The following is a 19,155-nucleotide window of genomic DNA, read 5'->3' as shown; positions in this document are numbered from 1 at the left end:
CTCCTCTCTGAGCTTGCAGAAGAAACACACAATCACCTATGCTGATTTCACTACACTTTTTCCCACTTTGACAAACAACCTAAAATTTCATAGAGATTCATTCCCAGAGTACATTCTCTGCAATCTCCTAGCAGTCAGCAAGGACAAAGCTTCACTGCAGCAGATTAGCTGATTGTTAGGGACCAAAAAACAAATGAGTTAAGACTTGCTTCTTCCCCCTTTTTAGGCAAAGAACATAGATCATTTTTCCCATGTGCAAAACCCTGAACTGAAAATGACTGGGACAGCAGGCACGACTCAGTCAGTGCACAGAAAGCCAGAGGCAGGAGAAGACATGCATTAATTCTTTACTAGGGGAACTTTACACTCTGGGGCTCCCCTAGGATACAACAACCTGTGCCCCTGCTTTGTGCCACGTGACTCAGCAACCTCTCCCACTTTTGTCTAATTCTGGCAAACTGATTCTAATGAATTATGGACTAACCCGCTCACGCGGATTGCTCAGTAAAACAGATTCAAAGAGCGAGCAATCCACACCGACAGCTCTCTTCAAATCACATTTTCCAAACACGGTTTGGAACAGCCTCTTGGAATTTGAAGCAAGGCTGCACTGCTCATTTGCCGGGAAGTGAAACGGGGTGGCCTGGACTCTGCAGCCGCCAGGGGGCGAGTCTCACCGGGGGTGTCTGTGCTCAGGAGCTGCCGCAGCTTGCTGCAGAGCTGGATCATGTTATCCAGCTGCCGGTTGATCTGTGCGTCCTGCACCCAGGCTGGCATGCGGCACACGGGGCACTCGGTGCCAACACAGTCACCCACACAGGACCTGCAAGGCAGAGGGAACACCCATCATCCAGAGGAAGTTACCCACTGCAGCCACCATCAACCGTTTCACAGCCCGCCACAACCTCTTATTGGGCATTGTAGGAAAGCCCACACGAGTTAGTCACAAACACAGCACAGATTTATCATGGCAAGTGACAAGCTAAACAGAAAATTAAGCAACCCATTTCCCAAGCCTTGTCAGGACAATCATGAAAAACACAGTGCCTCACAAGCTGACCCAAATTTTCAAATGCTCCACTGCTGTTTGATTCCAGGTAACAATTAGGCTTCACTGTTAAAACTACAAATTCTTTTACACCTGCTATTCTGCAGCCTTCCATTTTTAAACAAGTGCCAAATAGCCAACCCATAGTAAACTAAAATTTCCACTTTCTCCTAGTTAAAATTTGCTTGGTGAAGCAAATTCTTCTTGGTGAAGCAAATTCTCCAAACCCAAACATGTTTCCCTTTCCATACGTTAAGTTCAAGGCAGAACTTAATGTAAACAGCATCGATGGGAGGTGAGGGACTTGCTTGCTGTGAAGAACTTTCACCTGTGTGAACATTTCTCTGTATGAAGTCCCACGAGGATCTCCAGGTGCTCAGAGTATCTTATCACTGCTCTCTTTCACAGCATTTATATCAGATGATCACGGTGGGATAGGTGGGGACACAGATTTACTCACTAATACTACTCTCCCCAAATCAGCCTAAAATCTTTTATTCTTTGATTAGGCCTGTGAGAAGACCTTATGATTTGTCACCTGAACTGCAACATTCAAGGGCCACTTACATCTCACCCCCCATCTATCCTATTAAATAGAGGTTACAGTTCCACACAGCCAAAACTGAATCAATTTGAATGGTGTAAGTTACCTGACCATTGCTCATAGAAAAATTGCTGTTAGGTGTGTTTTGTGCTTTAAACAGGGAGAGGCCCTTGTGGCTGAGGCGCTGCTGTGTTTGGCAGACTGAAGCACAGCTCTTGGCTCCAACATATCCTAGGTGAGATCTGACAAATGCCTTGGGAGCAAAGGGATGGGTCAAACAGGTGTCCTTCTCTAGGGAAGCTGGCCTCAGGCTTCCCACCCCTGTAAAGGGCACTGCAAAGGAAATGCAGAATGACCTTCATAGCACAACATCTCTTACTTACCTGTTTGGTTGGGGTTTTGTAGTCAGCTGGTAATGACTGCAGGTAACCTAGCACAGCTACCCCACCAAAAGTGCAGAAACTGCTCTTGATAAACTCCCCTGTCCATGACAAACCCATGGTGAGGGAGAACTGGGTGTTTTAGGTGTGACCTGAGTACTGCAGCACGTTCGTTTCAGATCTCCCACTCCAGATTCCAGGAGCCAGCTCCAACCACTCATCCCAATCCTCCCCAGGTGTTTTAATAAATAAAAAGAAGTCTGTCCTCAGCAGTGAACCAGAATCAGCTCTCAACACTCAAACTTGACAGAAATTAATCTTAACAGAACCTAAACCCGGCAGAACTTCAATGTAACAGAACCTCAATTTAACAGAACGTAAATGTCACAAAACTAAAGTCAGACTTGAGAGTGCTTCTTTAAAAGTTGCAGCTACAACAGAGTTTAACTCATTTTTACTCCAGGGTTACAAATGGAAATTTGTCTTTCAATAGTCAAACATCAATGGACAATATGCAGGCAAACCACTGAGTTGTAACTGAAATAGCAGCAACCTGGACATACTGGAGGGATTATAAAGGTGTGGCAAATACACTTGTTGTGGTTTTATGTAATTTAGTTTTGAGAATAGTTCATAGTAGCTGTAAATATTATTGAAAATACCTAGTTTGCTTCTAAAGAAATTAATCTGAATTTCCTTCGGTTTATTTTAAAAAACAGCCACTGCCCAAGACTCAGTCATCAAAGGACAGATGGAATTGCTGCTAAAAGGTCAGGCATACAAAAGCAAAAAGATCAGGCACAACAATAACTCAGATAATAGTAAATAAACTCCTTTTTCTGGAGCAAGAAATAGCTGCTAATGAATGCTTAAAACTCCTGTTAGCTGATTTTTCCAGCCTCATCAATACAAACTGCATTGTTCTCCTGATGTTTGGAAAATTCTTCTTGAAAAACCCCACAAAACTTTAATGAACAGTGAGTGATTTAAATCTATCACCTAGAATACACATGGGTTATCCAAAATAAAACCACAAGGCCTTAGATGACCAACAGCTGAACAATTACATTTACTGAACCACATGTTCATGTTTATAAAAATTTTTTACAAGTTTCTGGGGGTTATTTTACAAAATGATCTGCAGGCAGATCATATCAATGAAATAAATAATTTAAATAATTCCTTCAAACAGCAGAATCATAGAATGGTTCCAGCTGGGAAGGACCTTAAAACCCATCTCATTCCACCTCCTGCCATGGGCAGGGACTTTCCACTATCCCAGGCTGCTCCAAGCCCTGTCCAGCCTGGCCTTGGACACTTCCCAGGGATCCGGGGGCAGCCACAGCTTCCCTGGGCACCCCGTGCCTCTCTGCCCTCAAAGGGAAGAATTTCTTCTCAATATCCAAACTAAACCTACTCTCTTTCAGCGTGAAGCCATTCCCTTAATCCTGTCCCTACACGCCCTTGTAAAAGGTCCCTCCCTCTTCAAGAACCTTCTACAGCAATTAGTGGCCACTATCAGCTGGGAAAGAACACGTGTCTGGAGAGAAATAAATCACCTGTGTGCCTTTTAGTACATGCATACTGGGGGAAGAGATGCTGAGGGCACCTGTCCCATAACCAGTTACTCCTTAAAAAGCCAGTAAATATTTTACATGTATTTTACCTTTCAGGCCTTCAACACTGAAAACTCATATTACAAAAGTGCAGCTGAAGATAGAGAGTGGACACACATCCATGAGGGAGGGAGGGTTTCTTCAGCTTTTACTGACATACTGACTATAAGAGGACATAAAGCTGAGTATCAGCACGTTTACAAGTAGAGGTTAGACAGGATCTTTCTTCTTCACCCTAACAAAGGTAGGGTTTTATCAGACTGCTTACACCTGCGCTGTGCAGAGAGACTCATTAAGATACACAGCAGACCTTCTTAACTCCCGGTGCGTGCATGTGCATGCCATGAAAAGCAGTGACATACAAAAGGTTCTCCAACCTCACCCAAAGATGGCCAGAAGGTTCCCCCACCTCACGCAAAGGCGGCTCTGGGACACAAACATTTCAGCCTCTGCCTGTATTGACAATGCAGTGAGTTGTCCCACGACGGGCGACGCAACCACCACCACCTCAGAAGCGCTATGCTGGCAGAACGCTTCTAATTAAAGTCAGTTTAAGTTAAAAGTTAACTTTAAGTTAAGTTCAGTTTTTTGAAGCACTCAGATTATTTGACCAACTCTAAGCAGAGGTAAGCCTGCCTATGCCACCGCGTTTGGATGCGTGTGAGAACAGCGGCATAACTGAAGGAGCAAAGTCTTGGTAGAAGGCCAAACCAACGACAAGCACCACCCAGCCCTCAGGGGCAGAGGAAAACCCCCTCGGAAACAGGAAACACCTTCCCAAGCTGCTCTTTTTCTTAATGTGAGGAGAAAGAGATAGGAGTTGAGGGTGATGCGAACTGCAGGTTGTTTTGGATTTTTACCTCACTACAAGCGGACAATTCCCTCCACCACACTGAAAACTCCCTTCACACCTGGCCAGCATCCTAAACCAGCACTCCGGCATGGGACCCGCAGGGGAACAGCAGCTGCCGCTCTCCTCTCCCCCTCAGCTCTCCGGGAGGAGCAGCAGGCCCCAGCAGCGCCCGCTCCCCGTCCTTTCTCCACAGCACGGCGGCGGGCCCCGGTACTTACAGGCAGAAGACGTGCTCGCACTGCCCCAGGGACACGGGCTCCCGCAGGACACCGGCGCTGTGGGCAAAGCAAGCAGAAACGCGGCACTTTTAACACACACGGCAGGGGCCGTGGAGGAAGACAGGGTGGGGGGGAAGGGGGAAGAAGGGCATCCATTACCAGCGGGAGCAGCTCAGTAACTTCTCCAGCCGCCCCAGCGCGGCGCGGGTGTGGGACCAGGTGTGCCCGGGCGGCGCCATGGAGGGGGCAGCAGGGCGGAGGGGGCTGCCTGGGGCCGGCTGGTTGCCCGAGCGTCCGCGCAGCGCCTCCCTCATCGCTTCCCTCACAGCGGTTCCCTCATCAGCTCCGACCTGAGCCCTTCCTTCCCTCAGCGTTTCCCGCCGCCGCTCCGAATCCCCCGCCCGCCCCTTCTGCGCAGGCGCGGGGGCCGCGCGCGCGCTGCCCGCCCTCAGCGTTTCCCGCGCGCCGGGAGCGGGGCGGGGCCGCCCGTGAGGGGAGCGCCGGGGAAATGGCGGGAGGGGCGAAACTCGGAGCGGAGAGCCAGGAGCACGGGGTCAGTCAGGGTGTGGCAGGAAAATTGGGTGTTCATGTTTTCACCTGCGACCCCATGGGTGGGAGTCTGCAGTAATTAGAGAAAATAGGCTGTTAATGTCTTCAGGAACGACTAGGTCTGAAAGAATAGCTCGACAGTCGTGACACTCTTTTTGTCTCTACGATCATCAAACTGCGGGAGCTTGTTACAGTTTAAAGTTCTGAACTTGAGGGTAATGGCAGAAATGCCTCCGCACGAGTCTCTAAGTCTATTGCAGAACCCAGAGCGTCTGAACTTCCGAACTTTAGTGGCAAATGACGATACAAGTTCAAGCAGCTCGAAGCCATTTCCTCATGTCCCATCCCCGTTCCCTGTGTGAAAAATGCCAATCACTTGTTTTTAAAAGTTTAAAAGTTTAATAGTAATAAAGTGGTTATAAAAATAGTGATACAATTAGAGTAATAATAATTTGGACAATTTGAATTAGGACAATAGGAGACAATAAAAACAAAGAGTTATAGACGTCCGGGTACCTTTTTCTGGGCAGCATAAGCGCGAAAAAGGACACCTGTTAACAGAGGATTAACCCTTAAAAGCAATAACCTGTTGCATATTCATACAGCTCATACATGATGCATAAAATCCATTCAAACACAGGATTCTGTCTGGTCAGTGTCAACTTCTGCCTCTTAAGTCTAACAGAGTCTTCATGGCTGAGCGAGGCGGGAAGAAGTTTGTTCCTTCTGATAATGCAGCAATAAATTGTTTTTCTCTGAAAGATTTAGGTGTCCTGTGGCTGCTATCTCAGTGCGAGTCCCTTATTTCAAAAAAAAGTACCCTACATAGCATAGTTTCTATTTTAACATTTTGTTATACCCTAAAACTATATTTAACACACTACTAAGATAATTAATACAGCATTACTTTCTAACACAACACATATAATATCCATTTTAATATTTGCGAAAAGCCAATCATAAAATACGCATTTTTCACACCTGGGGGCACAGCCTGACTCCCAGCTGTCCCCTCTTGTCGGGAGCTGTGCAGAGCCACAAGGGCCCCCCTGAGCCTCCTTTGCCTCAGACTGAGCCCCTTCCCAGCTCCCTCAGCTGCTCCCGGTGCTCCAGTCCCTTCCCCAGCTCCGCTGCCCTTCTGACCTGCTCCAGCCCCTCGACATCCCTGGTGTCCTGAAGTGCCCAGAGCTGGACACAACACCCGAGGTGTGGCCTCACCAGTGCCCAGCACTGGGGAAAAATCGCCTCCCTGCTCCTGTGGCTGCACTATTCCTGATACAGCCCGGGTGCCATTGGCCTTCTTGCCTACGTGGGCTCATGTTCAGTCACTGACTCTGGCACTTTCTCAGCTTTCCAGCCCCTCTACCCCAGCCTGGAGCTGCAGGGGGTTATCCTGGCCAAAGTGCAGGACACACTTGTCCTTCTTGAACCTCATGCTGTTGGTCTCAGCCCATCTAGATACCACAACAGCATCCAAATTGAGCTCCTACCCAAACCTGATGCTCCTATGTACGTCTTCCCAGTGTCTCTGTATCTATAACAAATATGTCTGTGAAAAATGTGTATTTTATGATTGGCTTTTTGCAAACATTAAAATGGATATTATATGTGTTGTGTTAGAAAGTTATGCTGTATTAATTTTCTTAAGTATTGTGTTAAATATAGTTTTAGGTTATAACAAAATGTTGAAATAGAAACTATGCTACGTAGGATACCTTTTCTAAAGAAAGGACTCGCACTGAGATAGCAGCCATATGACACCTAAATCTTTCAGAGAAAAACAATTTATTGCCCCATTATCAGAAGGAACAAACTTCTTCCTGCCTCGCTCAGGTATGAAGACACCGTCAGAATTAAGAGGAAGAAGTTGACACTGACCAGACAGAATCCTGTGTTTGGAATTTATGCATCATGTACAAGGTGTATGAATATGCAACAGGTTATTGTTTTAAAGGGTTAATCCTCTGTTAATGTGGGTCATTTTTCGGGCTTATGCTGCCCGGACTGTCTCTTAACTGTAAATCTTTGTTTCTATTGTCTCCTATTGTCCTAATTCAAATTGTCCAAATTATTATTACTCTAATTATATTACTATTTTTATAACCATTTTATTACTCTTAAACTTTTACAATTTTAAAAACAAGTGATTGGCATTTTTCACATGTCTAACACAGCATAAATATAAATATCAGGCACAGATACCTCACCAGTCACACTTATTTCAGGTTTCCAGGGTGGTTTTTCCCTCAGTCTGTGGGTCTTGCAGCACCCCAGCCACAGCCCAATCTCCCACTTTTGCAGCTTGATATTTTTTAGGTGGTACCTGCACAGAGACGCAGCCCCCACCATCCCTCTACAGCGTAATTACTGGAGCACATAAAGTAGTTATAGCAGGAATTTATCACTTTCAGGTAGAAATACTCCTGGCCAAGTAAAAGATAGAGCAGGAATGCCAGGAGCAATTTATAACGGGCTTACTGACATTTCACGTGGAGAAGCTCCGCCAGTGAATAAGCATCAAGCCATAAATCTCGAAGAAAACGTGATTAAAGCGAGCAAGTTATTCTTTGAGGGAACTTCATCATAAAAGGACATGGCTGCAAAATTTGGTTTGTGACAATCGTAGAAAACAGCCGTCAGAGGGGTGTCCCAGCCTTACCCTATCTAGACAGAAGGAGTTCTACTTAAGTGGGTACTAAATCAGGGCTGAAAGTATTTCTTAATAAGTTATTAATGTCTTCCAAGAGGGAGGTTCTACAGTTTTCAAGAGTCACGCTCCTCTGCTTTTGTGGCTTGAAATTGTGAATTTCCTATTTTTTTTTCTTTCTTTAGAGAAGGCTAAATATTTATCTTTTTTACTAAGATGAGCCAGAGGTGCAGGGAAGTAGGCTCCACTCAGGATGTGGAATTGTGAAATCTCTCAGCACTTTGGAGAACGTTTCCTGCTGTCATCTGGGTGCAGTGAGCTGCTGCAGGGCACAGCATCCTCCTTTCCTGTCTTGGTGGAGGGAAAGGGGCAGGCAGAGGTGCCCTGGGTGTGCTGCTCAAAGAGGAGTTTGTCCCCAAGCCCTGCAAGCCAGGGGACTTAAGTCCCTTAAGAAAATAAGGTAAGAAAATAAGAATAAGGCTCAAGAAAATAATAAGAAGAAAAAGGCTTAAGAAAATAAGAATAAGGCTTAAGAAAATAAGCTAAACCTGTCATTTTTCCCTTAAGAATGAAGAATTGCCAAGTGCAACCTAAACCTTAACGTTAACCTACTCCCTGTCACTTGGTTCATCCTGTGCTCCAAAATCTCAGCTCCCAGCAGCTCCCTGTGCACCAGGGATCCTGAAAGATGGTAAAAGGCCTCATAGCTGAGATGAAACTTCAAGGCAGTTTGAAGCATTTGGAGCAGGTTACAAACAACACTTGATCCACAGATCTCTTGAGTCAACCTGGCATTTATGTTCACAAAATATGAGATGCCTGTATATACTGTATAGCACAGTAAAGCAGATAAGTGCCTCCTCTTCCTTTCCTCCAGCTGAAATATGTTTAGTGCCTCTCTCAATAAATCCACAGATGCAATAGTTTCCATTGTGCTGAGACATTATGTGGGAATTTACAAACATTTACAACTAAGTTAAACTGAGGGAAAGCACTGCCCTGGGCAGCCTGCATCTAACAAATACTTGCGTTCCAGAAAGATGTAAAAGTCACGAATGATTCATTGTCCTTAATTTTATAAAGGTTAAGGAGCTGGCACTCTTGGAAATCTAAGAAATGTCTTCTTCAGCAGTGAATTACTGCAACCAATTGGACAGTCAGAAGCAAAAAAAAAGTGATGGGGGGGAACAGAGGGAAGCAAGAAATATATCTCTAAATTTGGTTTATGCAGTATTTAAAGTACAAGTCAAGCCATTCCAGGCAGTAAAAGGCCCACACACTTTCAAATAAATTTGTTGCATGACAGAAAGCCAGTGAAGGGGTTTCAGCAGTGGTGTGATCTAGTGAGGCAGCAGTGTTTGGTGCATGCATGAATCAGCAGCTCTGCACCCTGCTGAGGCAGTGCTCATCCTCACCGTGCTGGAATGGAAATGGGATTTCCAAACAATGCTGAGCTCCAGAGCCAAAGCCACGCTGAAGGATGGCTCAGCTCCCTGGCTGACAAGGGAGGGAAAAAATCCTCGCCTACCTCGTGCTTCATTTCAAAGCATTGCCCATCTGGTAAAGACCTTTTTATGGAAATACACTGCTACCTGATATTTTATTTATTTAGTGGAGCTCCCCAGCTGTTTCTCAACAAATATACAATTATTATGTGATGCATCATGTAAGGGGAAGGAGCTGAGGGAAGCAGTTCCACTGAGTTTTGTAAATCTGTTGTTTTCCTAGGGGTTAAAAGAGCCAAAGCTCCCTGAAGAGGGGATCCCTCTGCTCTCATCCACCTGATTACAGAGCACATCCTGAAACCTCTCCACCCTGCCAGGAAAGAGTGCTCAGCTCGACGTGCTGCACACCCACAGCAAGCAACAGGATGGATCCTCTTCATCAGAAGACTGCTGAAAAAACTGGAGGAGCTGCAGCCTCATCTTTGAATTCCCTCTCTTCCCAAATATCTGAATCACAGGCTTTAACAGGCTTACTTTGCTCCTCAGGCCACCCCTCTGGGGCCAAAGCTCTGTGAGCTCACTGTGGTTGCAGAAGCATCCTGGGCTGCAGTGCTCATTTGACAGACATGCTGAGATCGTTCAGTGCAGGAATTGATTAGGGCACCAAGTTTTAAGATTTCAAATACTGAGGGATTTGATCCCTCAAAGGAAATAATAATAATAATAAAAATAATAATAAAAAAGTCTATTACACTTTCAGACTAAGCAGCACCGTCAGCATTGCATTGCACGGCATTAAATTATTCCTCGAGTCTCGATAGCAGGAACATCTGCTGGTGTTAGACATGGCATTTTTAATTAAAAGCAGCAGCAGAGAAGCCTGTGGTTCATTGGTTCTGCTTTCACCATGTGAATTGCTAAATCCAAAGGGCACTTGTACAAAAGATTTGGTCAGAGCACAAGCTCTGGGCCCAGCACTGCAGAAAAGCACCAGAGGTGACAGGTAATTTCCACCTGCCCATTGCCTGGCAGGAGATCTCTGTCAATGCTCACGTGGGTCAAAAGCTGTGGGGGATTTCACAAAATTTAAATTACCCTTCTGATTTGACCAGAAAAGGGACTTCCTGCAGAAAGGCAAGTAACAGAGAGCAGCAAAGCATGAGAAAACCCTGTGCCCAGCCAGGGACCACGTTCACACTTTTGCTGCATAATTGCTGATGCTCCCCTGCTCCAGTGCTGGGGTGCATGGAGAGATGGCACAGACCCTCCCTACCAGGTGGTGCCCCCCAGAGTTTTAACTTCTAAAGGCAAAAAGTCTGAACAGGGAATAATTTGCATTCCACATCAGCTGCCCTCCAAGAACTCTGGCTCTAAGCAGGTCAAGCAAGACCAGAAATCCCCATCAGTGCTGGAATATGAGGAATTTCAGCACGGCTGGAAAATGCCCAAAGCCCTCAGCAGGGTGGGTACATCCAAGACAGAGTTACCCCAAAAACAGCCTTCTTGCCCTCTTCCACCTACCACCACCCCAAGGCAGTCCCACTAACCTGGGTCAGGCTAGGCAGTCTGCTTTGGTGGGACCCAGCCTATCTTCAATAAAATCTGAATTTAAATCTGGGAGATGCCAGGTCCTGACTCAGCTGGGCGGATGGGCAGAGCTGAGGAGCAGAGGGAAGTTCTTGTCTGGGGCTGTGGATGTCAGAAATGTCAGCCCCATGGACACGTGTGGCTGCCTTCCCTTTGGCACCAGGGGGCCAGGATTTCCCTCAGTGAGCCCCACAGATGGTGTTTGTTTGCTCAGCCACCATGAAAAAGGAAAATATTTGGTGCAAGCTGCTAGCAGACAGAGACAGACATATGGTCAGAGCGAGGCGAGCCTGGATGCTGAGGAAAGCACAGGCAAGGCTCTGCTGCAGCTTTTAGATGTTGGATTGCCCTTGAGCTGAGTGGGACACGAGTCCAAGGAAACCACTGAACAACCTGGGTGCAGTTTTTGTACTGCTGTGGCTTGAACCCTCTTATTAGCACCCCTCTAATTAATCTTATTATACTATCCCTATTGCACTAGAATTATTATAATTAACCCTGTTTTAATTTATGCAAACCTCAGCTCTGGCTCAATGCTTGGAGAGATTCACCCTGGTTTGATGTCTGTTCATCTGGCACACACAGAACACAGGTTAAAAATGACAGGGACCATTAAAGGCAATTACTTGCATTTTTAGACCCAGTGGAGTCAAAGTGCAGGTGCAACACTGCTTTTGTTCTTTTCACCTGTGACTGTTTTTAAAAGTAGCATTGCAGCTTCAAGCCTAAGGGAGATCTTTGTGACACCCCCCAAAAAATAAAATTCGTTTTATTTCCCTTCCAGTTACATTTTAAAAATGCAAACCATAATTGTTTCCCAGATATCAAGGCCTATTTCTTAATCAGGACTAACCTGCAGCTAAAGCAGCACTGGTGGCCTCCATGAGGTTGGTCAGGGATCTCCACACTTTCAGTCAGGGCTCAGCACCTCCAGTTCCACCAGGCTAAAGCAGAAACCAGAACTGTGAGTGCTGGACTGACTTTGGGAAGAAACGTGCTGTGGTTTCTTAACAACGAACCTGCCTCACTTTAAAAAATTCAAGTTATTTTGGGGGGTAGAGAAGACATCCCCACTTTGCCTGAGTGCTTGAGGGCAAAGACAGATGCTGTGCCCAAGCACCAAGATTGAGGATCCCTGGGCAGTGAAGCTGTGTCACCACCACATTTAGAAATGATCTGTGGAGAGGGATGGAGCCAATCTGGCATGAGCTCCACACCCAAAACACCAAGTATTGTCATGTTGGTGCCCTGCCAGCCTTGCTCTGGTGCTTGCGTGTCTCAGCCCCACCTTTTAGCTTGAATAAAGTCAAATCAGGGGGAAAAAGTAATACATCAGCAAGGAGTGCAGCTGGAATTTCTGGAGAAGATGAAGTATGGGGGTAATGCTCCCTTAATTTAAAATGACATGCTCCTTCCCTGCTAAGCCTTCCTTCCAAAGGGAGGAGCAGCAGGCTCCAGCATCCCACAAAACTCATGCCTGGTGCTTTTTAAATGTGAAAGCCAGAGCTGAGCTGCAGATAAAAAAATAAGGAAACCTGTGGAGTTACTGCAGAGATCCAGGGGTGCAATGCAGCAGCTGGCAAGTGCCAGCACTGTGCCCTGCACTGGGGCTGGAGGGAGGGCTGGGGGTGGCAGAACAGGTCCAAGACCCCCTGGTCTTGCTTTGCCCCTTGGTTCTGATTAACTGTGCCAGCACAAGAGAGATTTTGTTGGGCTGCAGCTTGGCCTGAACTGTTGGCAATCCCTCACGTGGAGAGCTCCCAGAGCGTTTTCCTGACTTGCATCCTGCCTGGAGGCAACCAAGGAACAAAAGCCACATCTGTATGTGTTTACAAGTAAAGTTATGTATTCTGCAAATAGGTGAGGATATTATTTTTTCCATACTAATCCATACTAAATCCAAATTAACATGATAGTGGCTCCTGGTGATTTATGTTGTTATAGTAAATAACAGCGACTGCACGGCACTTAGCTGATGATTAATGATCCTTATTTACAGTGTGTTCAGCCCAGGTCTGCAGTTTACACTTGCAAACATCAAAGGAGAGTTCAGCTTTCCTTCTCTCCTGTATTTTGAGGCCGCGTTGTAAATCCTGTGCCAGCAGCCTCGGCAGCTGCATTTTAATCCACAAATAGGATTGCCATAAACTTCCAGAAGAAACAGTGGTCTGACCTGTGAGCCATGGGGGCTGTTTCCCTCTGGGAACCCCTGGGAGCAGGTCAGGCTTCTCCAGCCTCTGCAGGGAAGAGAGCCAAACTGTGACAGTGGATGACACCAACACACCCTCCCCTCTGGGTTATCAGGGTCTGCCACTCAAATGTACCATGCTGCAAGTACAACCCCTATTTCTGTGCTCTAGTTTTGCTGCAATCCCTCCTCTTGATCCACCTGAGGGAAGCAGAATGGTTTGTGAGCTCCTCTGCCCTCCCAGAGCCAGTGCACATCCCCAACCCTGTGCCCACAGTGGCCCATGCTGGGATTCCCCAGCCCTGAATCACCCAAACCCTTTGCCCAGGCTCCTTTTTCCTGCCCCACTCTGCAAGCAGGCCCATGGGGATGGGAAAGCTCTGGCACAGACCCTCCTGTTTGCACTAGGTGGGTGCTGAGCACCTCTGCATGTCACAGCCTGGGTGGATGGGAAAACAGCTTCCCACCTCCTAAGGTGATTTCAAGGACTTTATAACCTCCTAGGCTGGAGTGCTCCCTTACACAGCCCAAGCCAGGAATGCCAAAGGGGCTGGGAGGGAAGTGGGACACAGCAGCTTTGATTTATCAGGATGAGGCTGGTGAGATAGTACAGGAATTTAGCAGTCCAGGAGGGGACACTTTCCTTTACCATTTCACTTGCTGGGAGAAGTGGTGCTCTATTATTCACAGGGGCACTCTATTAGCATCACATATGAGCTGATTTCAAGCCCTGAAATCACCCCATGCAGGATATTCACTGTGGAACAATGACCCCTTACAACATCAAGACTCTCCAAGGGAGCTGTGAAGGTTTCTTGCTCCCACAGGTCACTGACATTCACCCAGGAATGACATTTTCCTGCAGGCTGACAGAATTATGTGGTTCTGGCACATGGGATTCCCAGAATGGTTGAAATATTAGCTCAGTCTGAAGCTGCATCCCCCTGCTGTGCTGCCTCCACTGTCAGGAAAGGCAGGGCAGCAGGCATGGAGCAAACCATCCCATTCCTCCTGGAGCATCTCCATCCCCTGCAGGCATCTGGGGGCCCAGCCCTAGCTGTAGGACCTTTAAAGCTTGCACATGCTTGTACACTGCCTGGTCTTCAGCCCAAATCCTCCCAGTGAAAGTCCCCATTGCTGCAATGGCATGGTGTTCCCTAATCCTGCCTGATTTCACCCAACCCAGTTTCTAACCCAGCCCTGAGGAGCAGGAGGGTCCCTCAAAGAGGCAGCCAGGGTGGTTTATAACCAACACCCCAGCTTTGCCTTTGCTGACATCCACCCATGTGTGGCAAAGAGCTGATTGTGGGGGAGAAAGGCCCTTGCTGAGTCTGTGATGAGGATGGTCAAATGCTGAATGGCAGAAGAGGCCTCACTGCCCATGCTCTGGAATGTTCTTACAGGGTGTTATTGCAGGGTGAGCACCAGCCCAGGAGGGATTGCTCCCTTTGCGCTGCTGTGCTCCTCAGAGAGGCTTTGGTAACTTCTGGGGAGCCTCTGGAGGCTCATTAAAAATGAATAAAGGAGTCAGGCTGAGCAATGGCTCTCTGTCAGGACCCAGGACATCCCTCTGGCTGTCCTGAGCAGCCAAGACCCCTGCCAGGGGTCTCAGAGACCCTGGCACAAAGCCCAAAATGCCTGTGGTATTGATTATGACCTGTGGAGCAAGTTACCAACCTTAGATGAAGATCTGCAAGCCATGACAATCTAAGTAGAATGACAGTGAACTTATCATGAGGTGAAAAAGTAGATTTTGGGGTTTTTTAGAATGGAGGTTCAGGGGGCAAGATGGAGGGATCTGGGTGTGTCCAGCCTTTCTCCTTCTTCTTCTTCTTGCCCTCCATCTTCTGCTGTGATGTTGGCACTTTTAGATTGGTAGTGAGTAGAAGCTCACTGTCTAACATAGGTGATAGGTATTGGAAAGTAATTGTAAACATTGTACATGTAGTTTTTAGTATAAAGACACAACACTGCCCTGGGGGCAGGCAGAGTGCCTGGAACTGTCCTGCTGGACAGACCTCTGCAGGGCAGGAGAAAGAATTTTATAGATAAGATACAATAAACAACCTTGAGAGCGAGAAATGAAGAGCCCTGACTCCTTCTTCAAGTGCCAGACTGGGAAAAGAGACTTTGAACATTCTCAGGGTCACTCTGAGCAGCTAGAGGCCCTGACAGCTCTCTTCCTCTTTATGGCAAGCCTGGAGCTGCCCTTGCCTGGCTGATCAGGTATGGCTCTGATTGCCCAGGTTCCTGGAGCAGAACGGATTCAGCAGCACCGCACCTGCTTTGCAGTGATGGATGAGAATGGTTATAATTGTTAATCTGATTAAGGCTATGCTCTCAACTTTTGCTTGTTTTACTGACATTGAAGGTACTTAAAGAAACACCTGGGGAGGAGTATGTGAAGATGGATGAAGCATTTGCTTCCGTGCACCTCTCAGAATTGATCCCAGGGCTCCATGGGGTGTAAGGTGATGTGAGCTTGCATTAAAATGGGCTACCTGGGTTATCAACACATGCCAGCCCTCAGGCTTTATAGTACAATGGGCAAAGGAGAGTCTCCTTCAGCTTTATTTTCTCTCTTTGACAGGATTTTAAGTAAGAATCTGGGGGAGCAAGGTGTGGTTGCACAGCCTGCTGCTGTCCAGAGCAGCCTGACTGCAGGATTTGACAGGGACTTCAGCTAAGGCTCCAGAGCAAGGACCATACTCCAGACTCACAGCTGGCTGCTTTGGGGATGGCATTATGCTCAAGGTTAAACTTCTTTTACCTCATGTAACTCCACAGAGATGGCTGAGGGACACCTAGAAGTGCTCTAGTGTTTCTAGCAATTCCTAATGTTTGCATTGCTAATTTTTTAATGAGTTTTCTTAATAAAGTCAACTCTGTTGCTTTAACTTTCACAGTTCCTGAAGGCAGGGTACATTCTGGCACTGCAAGAGGGAAATGTCATGTACAAAAAAGCGTGAAAAGCTCTTACCTTTTAGAAGCACCTGGATCTTAATTGTTATCCAGCAACTGTCTGTTGGAGAAAATTGCTTTTACAAAGCTGGAAAAGGTTCCTGTGTTTCTCCTCTGGGAGCCCTCTTTCCCAGGGGAGGAGCAGGCCACTGTTGGCAATGCAAACCCTCATGTACTTCCCCTGGGACCTCATGGATATGGGTCACCAGGCAGGCTTCAGCTCTGGGCTGCTGGCCCTCTCAGCACGTGTCTGCTTGGAACTGCACTGGTGTAATTAAAGGTACGCCACTAATTGGATGCACAACCCTAAGGGGACTCCTTTAATTGCATTTCAATCTGGTTGGTATCATTTTAACTTAGATTCATTGCTGTCTTGTGCAGGAATAACCCAGCTGGGTCTGGTTATGGAGAGGCAGATCACCCTGCTTCCTCCTCCCTGTCACAGGCTGGATGTGCTTCACTTTGTTTGTGTCTGGCTGGGAAAGAGGCAGTGCACACTCAAGCAGAGGGCTGGGCAAAAACCCTTCCCCTAACAACCAGGACATGGAGAGTAGAGGGCTGAGAGCTCCCCTTGACCTGCTCATGGAGATAAGAGCCTCAAACATTACCCTGTCTTCACCTGGATTTCATCTCATGTGCGTTACCATAAATTGCGTGGCTGTCCTTTGTTTTTTTTCTTTGTCAGTGAAGACCTGAACTCTTCCCAAAAGAAGCTTCACTTCTACTCAACTTGCAGGTCTAGTGAAAGCCTCATTGCTTTAAACAAAGCACCTCCACGACTCTTGAGGCTGGGGAGATGGTGGGGTTGCTGCTTTGAGCCTTACAGCTCATGGGAGCACTGCCATGTCCTTGTCTCGCCCCCAGCACAGGGCCCTCAGTGTTCTCAGTGCTCTCCCTGGTGGATTCCTTGTTTCCAGAAGGGTCTTCCAGCAGCAATGAGCAGTGGAGTGGGGGCTGCACCTCCCAGGATGAGCACCTGGGAGAGAGAACTGGTTCCAGGTGTTGCTCCATGGGTTGCAGGCACAAGGATCCGTGTCCTTCATCCCAGTGGGACTCTTCCATTCTGGCACGTGCCACCATCCAGCTGCTGCAGGATTGCACTGTGACATGGGGCAGCCCCCAGCCCCAAAACTCTGATACTCCCTGGGGTGATCTCGTGCATTCTACAGATATTTTGAGGAGTCAGGTCTAGCCCAAAATGGGCTGCGCTCACCATTCTGCTCCCCATTGTGCTTCCTCCTTCCCAGTGTTGTGTATGTGAGCAGCATGAGGAGCAGAGCCAACAGCAAGAGCTGGCTGTGCCCCTTACTAATGTTCTTCTTATTATTTCAGTGCCATCTTCCTTCTTTCCATCCTCTCCCTGAACAACTAAATTAATTAGAGTGATTTTTTTTCTTTAAATACTGCCATGGAATAATAATTCTGGTGAATTCAATTTTTTTGTCATCTCCCACTGCTGCTTTTCTGTGTTGTGCTCACTTTTAATATGCTGTTGATACTTTGTTAGAGCTATGCAAGATCACAGCTGTTGTCCACAAAAAAAAAAAGAGTAAAATCATGCTATGTGCTGTTGCCATCCAAAACCCATTTTTCTTTCTCCACCAGCTCACAAAATAACCCTTCCACTATTAACTGAAGAGACAGATATTTTTTTGGCTTGTAAAAAGCCAAAAAGCCCTCACAGCAACTTCAGTGAAGCTGTAGCAGTGGAAGAAAGCTGAAGTTCCTCCAACAGGCTAAGCCCCATCATGAGCCTTTATGAGGATGGATCCCTCAGATTCTGGATCCCAGGAGTGCCTCCTCAGAGGCTGCAGGTCTTTGGGCACCACCAGCCCCTAAGCTCCAGCAGTCACTGAATTTTGTTTACCTGGATGTGTTTGAGCTGTAAACATGTTTACTGAACTGACCCAGCAACAAAACCACTCCTGCAGCTCTCATGAAAGGACCAAAAGATCCTATTAGAGACCTTGAATTTATATTTACAATATTTTACTTAACACTGGCTCCTCTGAAGAGTTTTCCCCAGCCCTGCCAGACCCTTTCTGACCCTGCCAAACCAGCCCTCAGTGCCATTTGCTCCTAGAGCAGAGCTAAGGGAGGAGCACCGTGCTCCCATCGGCAGCACAAAGTGATAAACGCAGGAGAGCCACGATGGAGATTGGAATCACTGTCTCCAAGTCCACAACTCCAATTACAAACCTGACTTCAATCAGCCTGCCAATGCACACAACCAATTCTGCAATTCCTCCTTGACTCCCTGGCCCTGCTCAGCGACTGCACTGCCTGTCCCTGCTGTTAAATGCATTTTAAATGAGGCCGGCGCCAATTAACGCCCCGGGGCTGTGTGACCGCGCTGGGCGGGCTCGCCCTGGCACTGCTGCCCCCTCGGGGGATATTGGGGTGACTGAGGTGACGCTGCTTTAAAGGAGGAAGATGAAAAGCTTGTTTCCCCTGGAAGACACACTCATCTCTGGCTCCTGGAGAGGTGATGTGCCGTGGTACGCAGCAATCCCAGCTCCCTGCTCAGGCCAGAGGAAGGAGGCAGCTTGGTGGCTCATTTGGGAAGCAGAGTCATGTAAAGCCAAAATTTCTGAGGGGATTCAGAGAGGGCTGCCAGTGGGGGGCACCCAATATGACACCCCTGTCCTGTAGACCCTGCTCAAAACCTTTCAGATTCTCATCAATGGTTTCTCAGTCAGTGCTCCACATTCCTGGCCACCCCTGGGACCTTCTCAGGGAGACAAGGAGGTGATGGGAGGCATGGAGCTGATGTTCAGAGGCAGGAGAGTGCTGGCTTCCAAGGGCTTTGCCTCGAATTGAGCTTGGAACACGTCCTTCTTCCAAAAGGGACAGGATGGATCTGAGGCTCTGCAGGGAACGGGGATGTTTGGAAAGCGGCAGGAATGGTAATTCAGCCCCTGGTGACGTTATATACAAGCTCCCTGCCAGATGCTTCCAGCCCCCAAACGGATGTAGCTGCTTCTCCACGGGCCTCAGTTCAATTCCCCCAGTATATAAACTCTGCCTTGCTTGGACCAATACCCAGAGCCTTGATTGCAAGAGCAGATGGTTTATTTTTACCTGCGAGTGAGAGCGGGGATTGTAGATCATGGCCGTGA

General features: G+C 47.4%; 1 protein-coding gene across 1 annotated transcript in view; it reads right to left on the bottom strand.

The window, feature by feature from the left end:
- Positions 1–5,047, bottom strand: part of BARD1 (BRCA1 associated RING domain 1) — a 44,496-nt gene extending 39,449 nt beyond the window's left edge. Inside the window, exons 1-3 of the mRNA XM_054636716.2 lie at positions 4,819–5,047; positions 4,660–4,716; positions 678–823 (exon numbers count right to left, since the gene is read on the bottom strand). Of these exons, the coding sequence (XP_054492691.2) occupies positions 678–823; positions 4,660–4,716; positions 4,819–4,973 (358 nt within the window). The 5' untranslated portion in view covers positions 4,974–5,047. The remainder of the gene's footprint in view (positions 1–677; positions 824–4,659; positions 4,717–4,818) is intronic.
- Between the last annotated feature and the right edge of the window lie 14,108 nt (positions 5,048–19,155).

The sequence above is a fragment of the Agelaius phoeniceus genome, chromosome 7, assembly GCF_051311805.1.
Source record: "Agelaius phoeniceus isolate bAgePho1 chromosome 7, bAgePho1.hap1, whole genome shotgun sequence".
NCBI classification, from domain to species: Eukaryota; Metazoa; Chordata; class Aves; order Passeriformes; family Icteridae; genus Agelaius; species Agelaius phoeniceus.
Note: the sequence above shows the minus strand (reverse complement) of the source record. Positions and strands in the feature narration are given on the sequence as shown.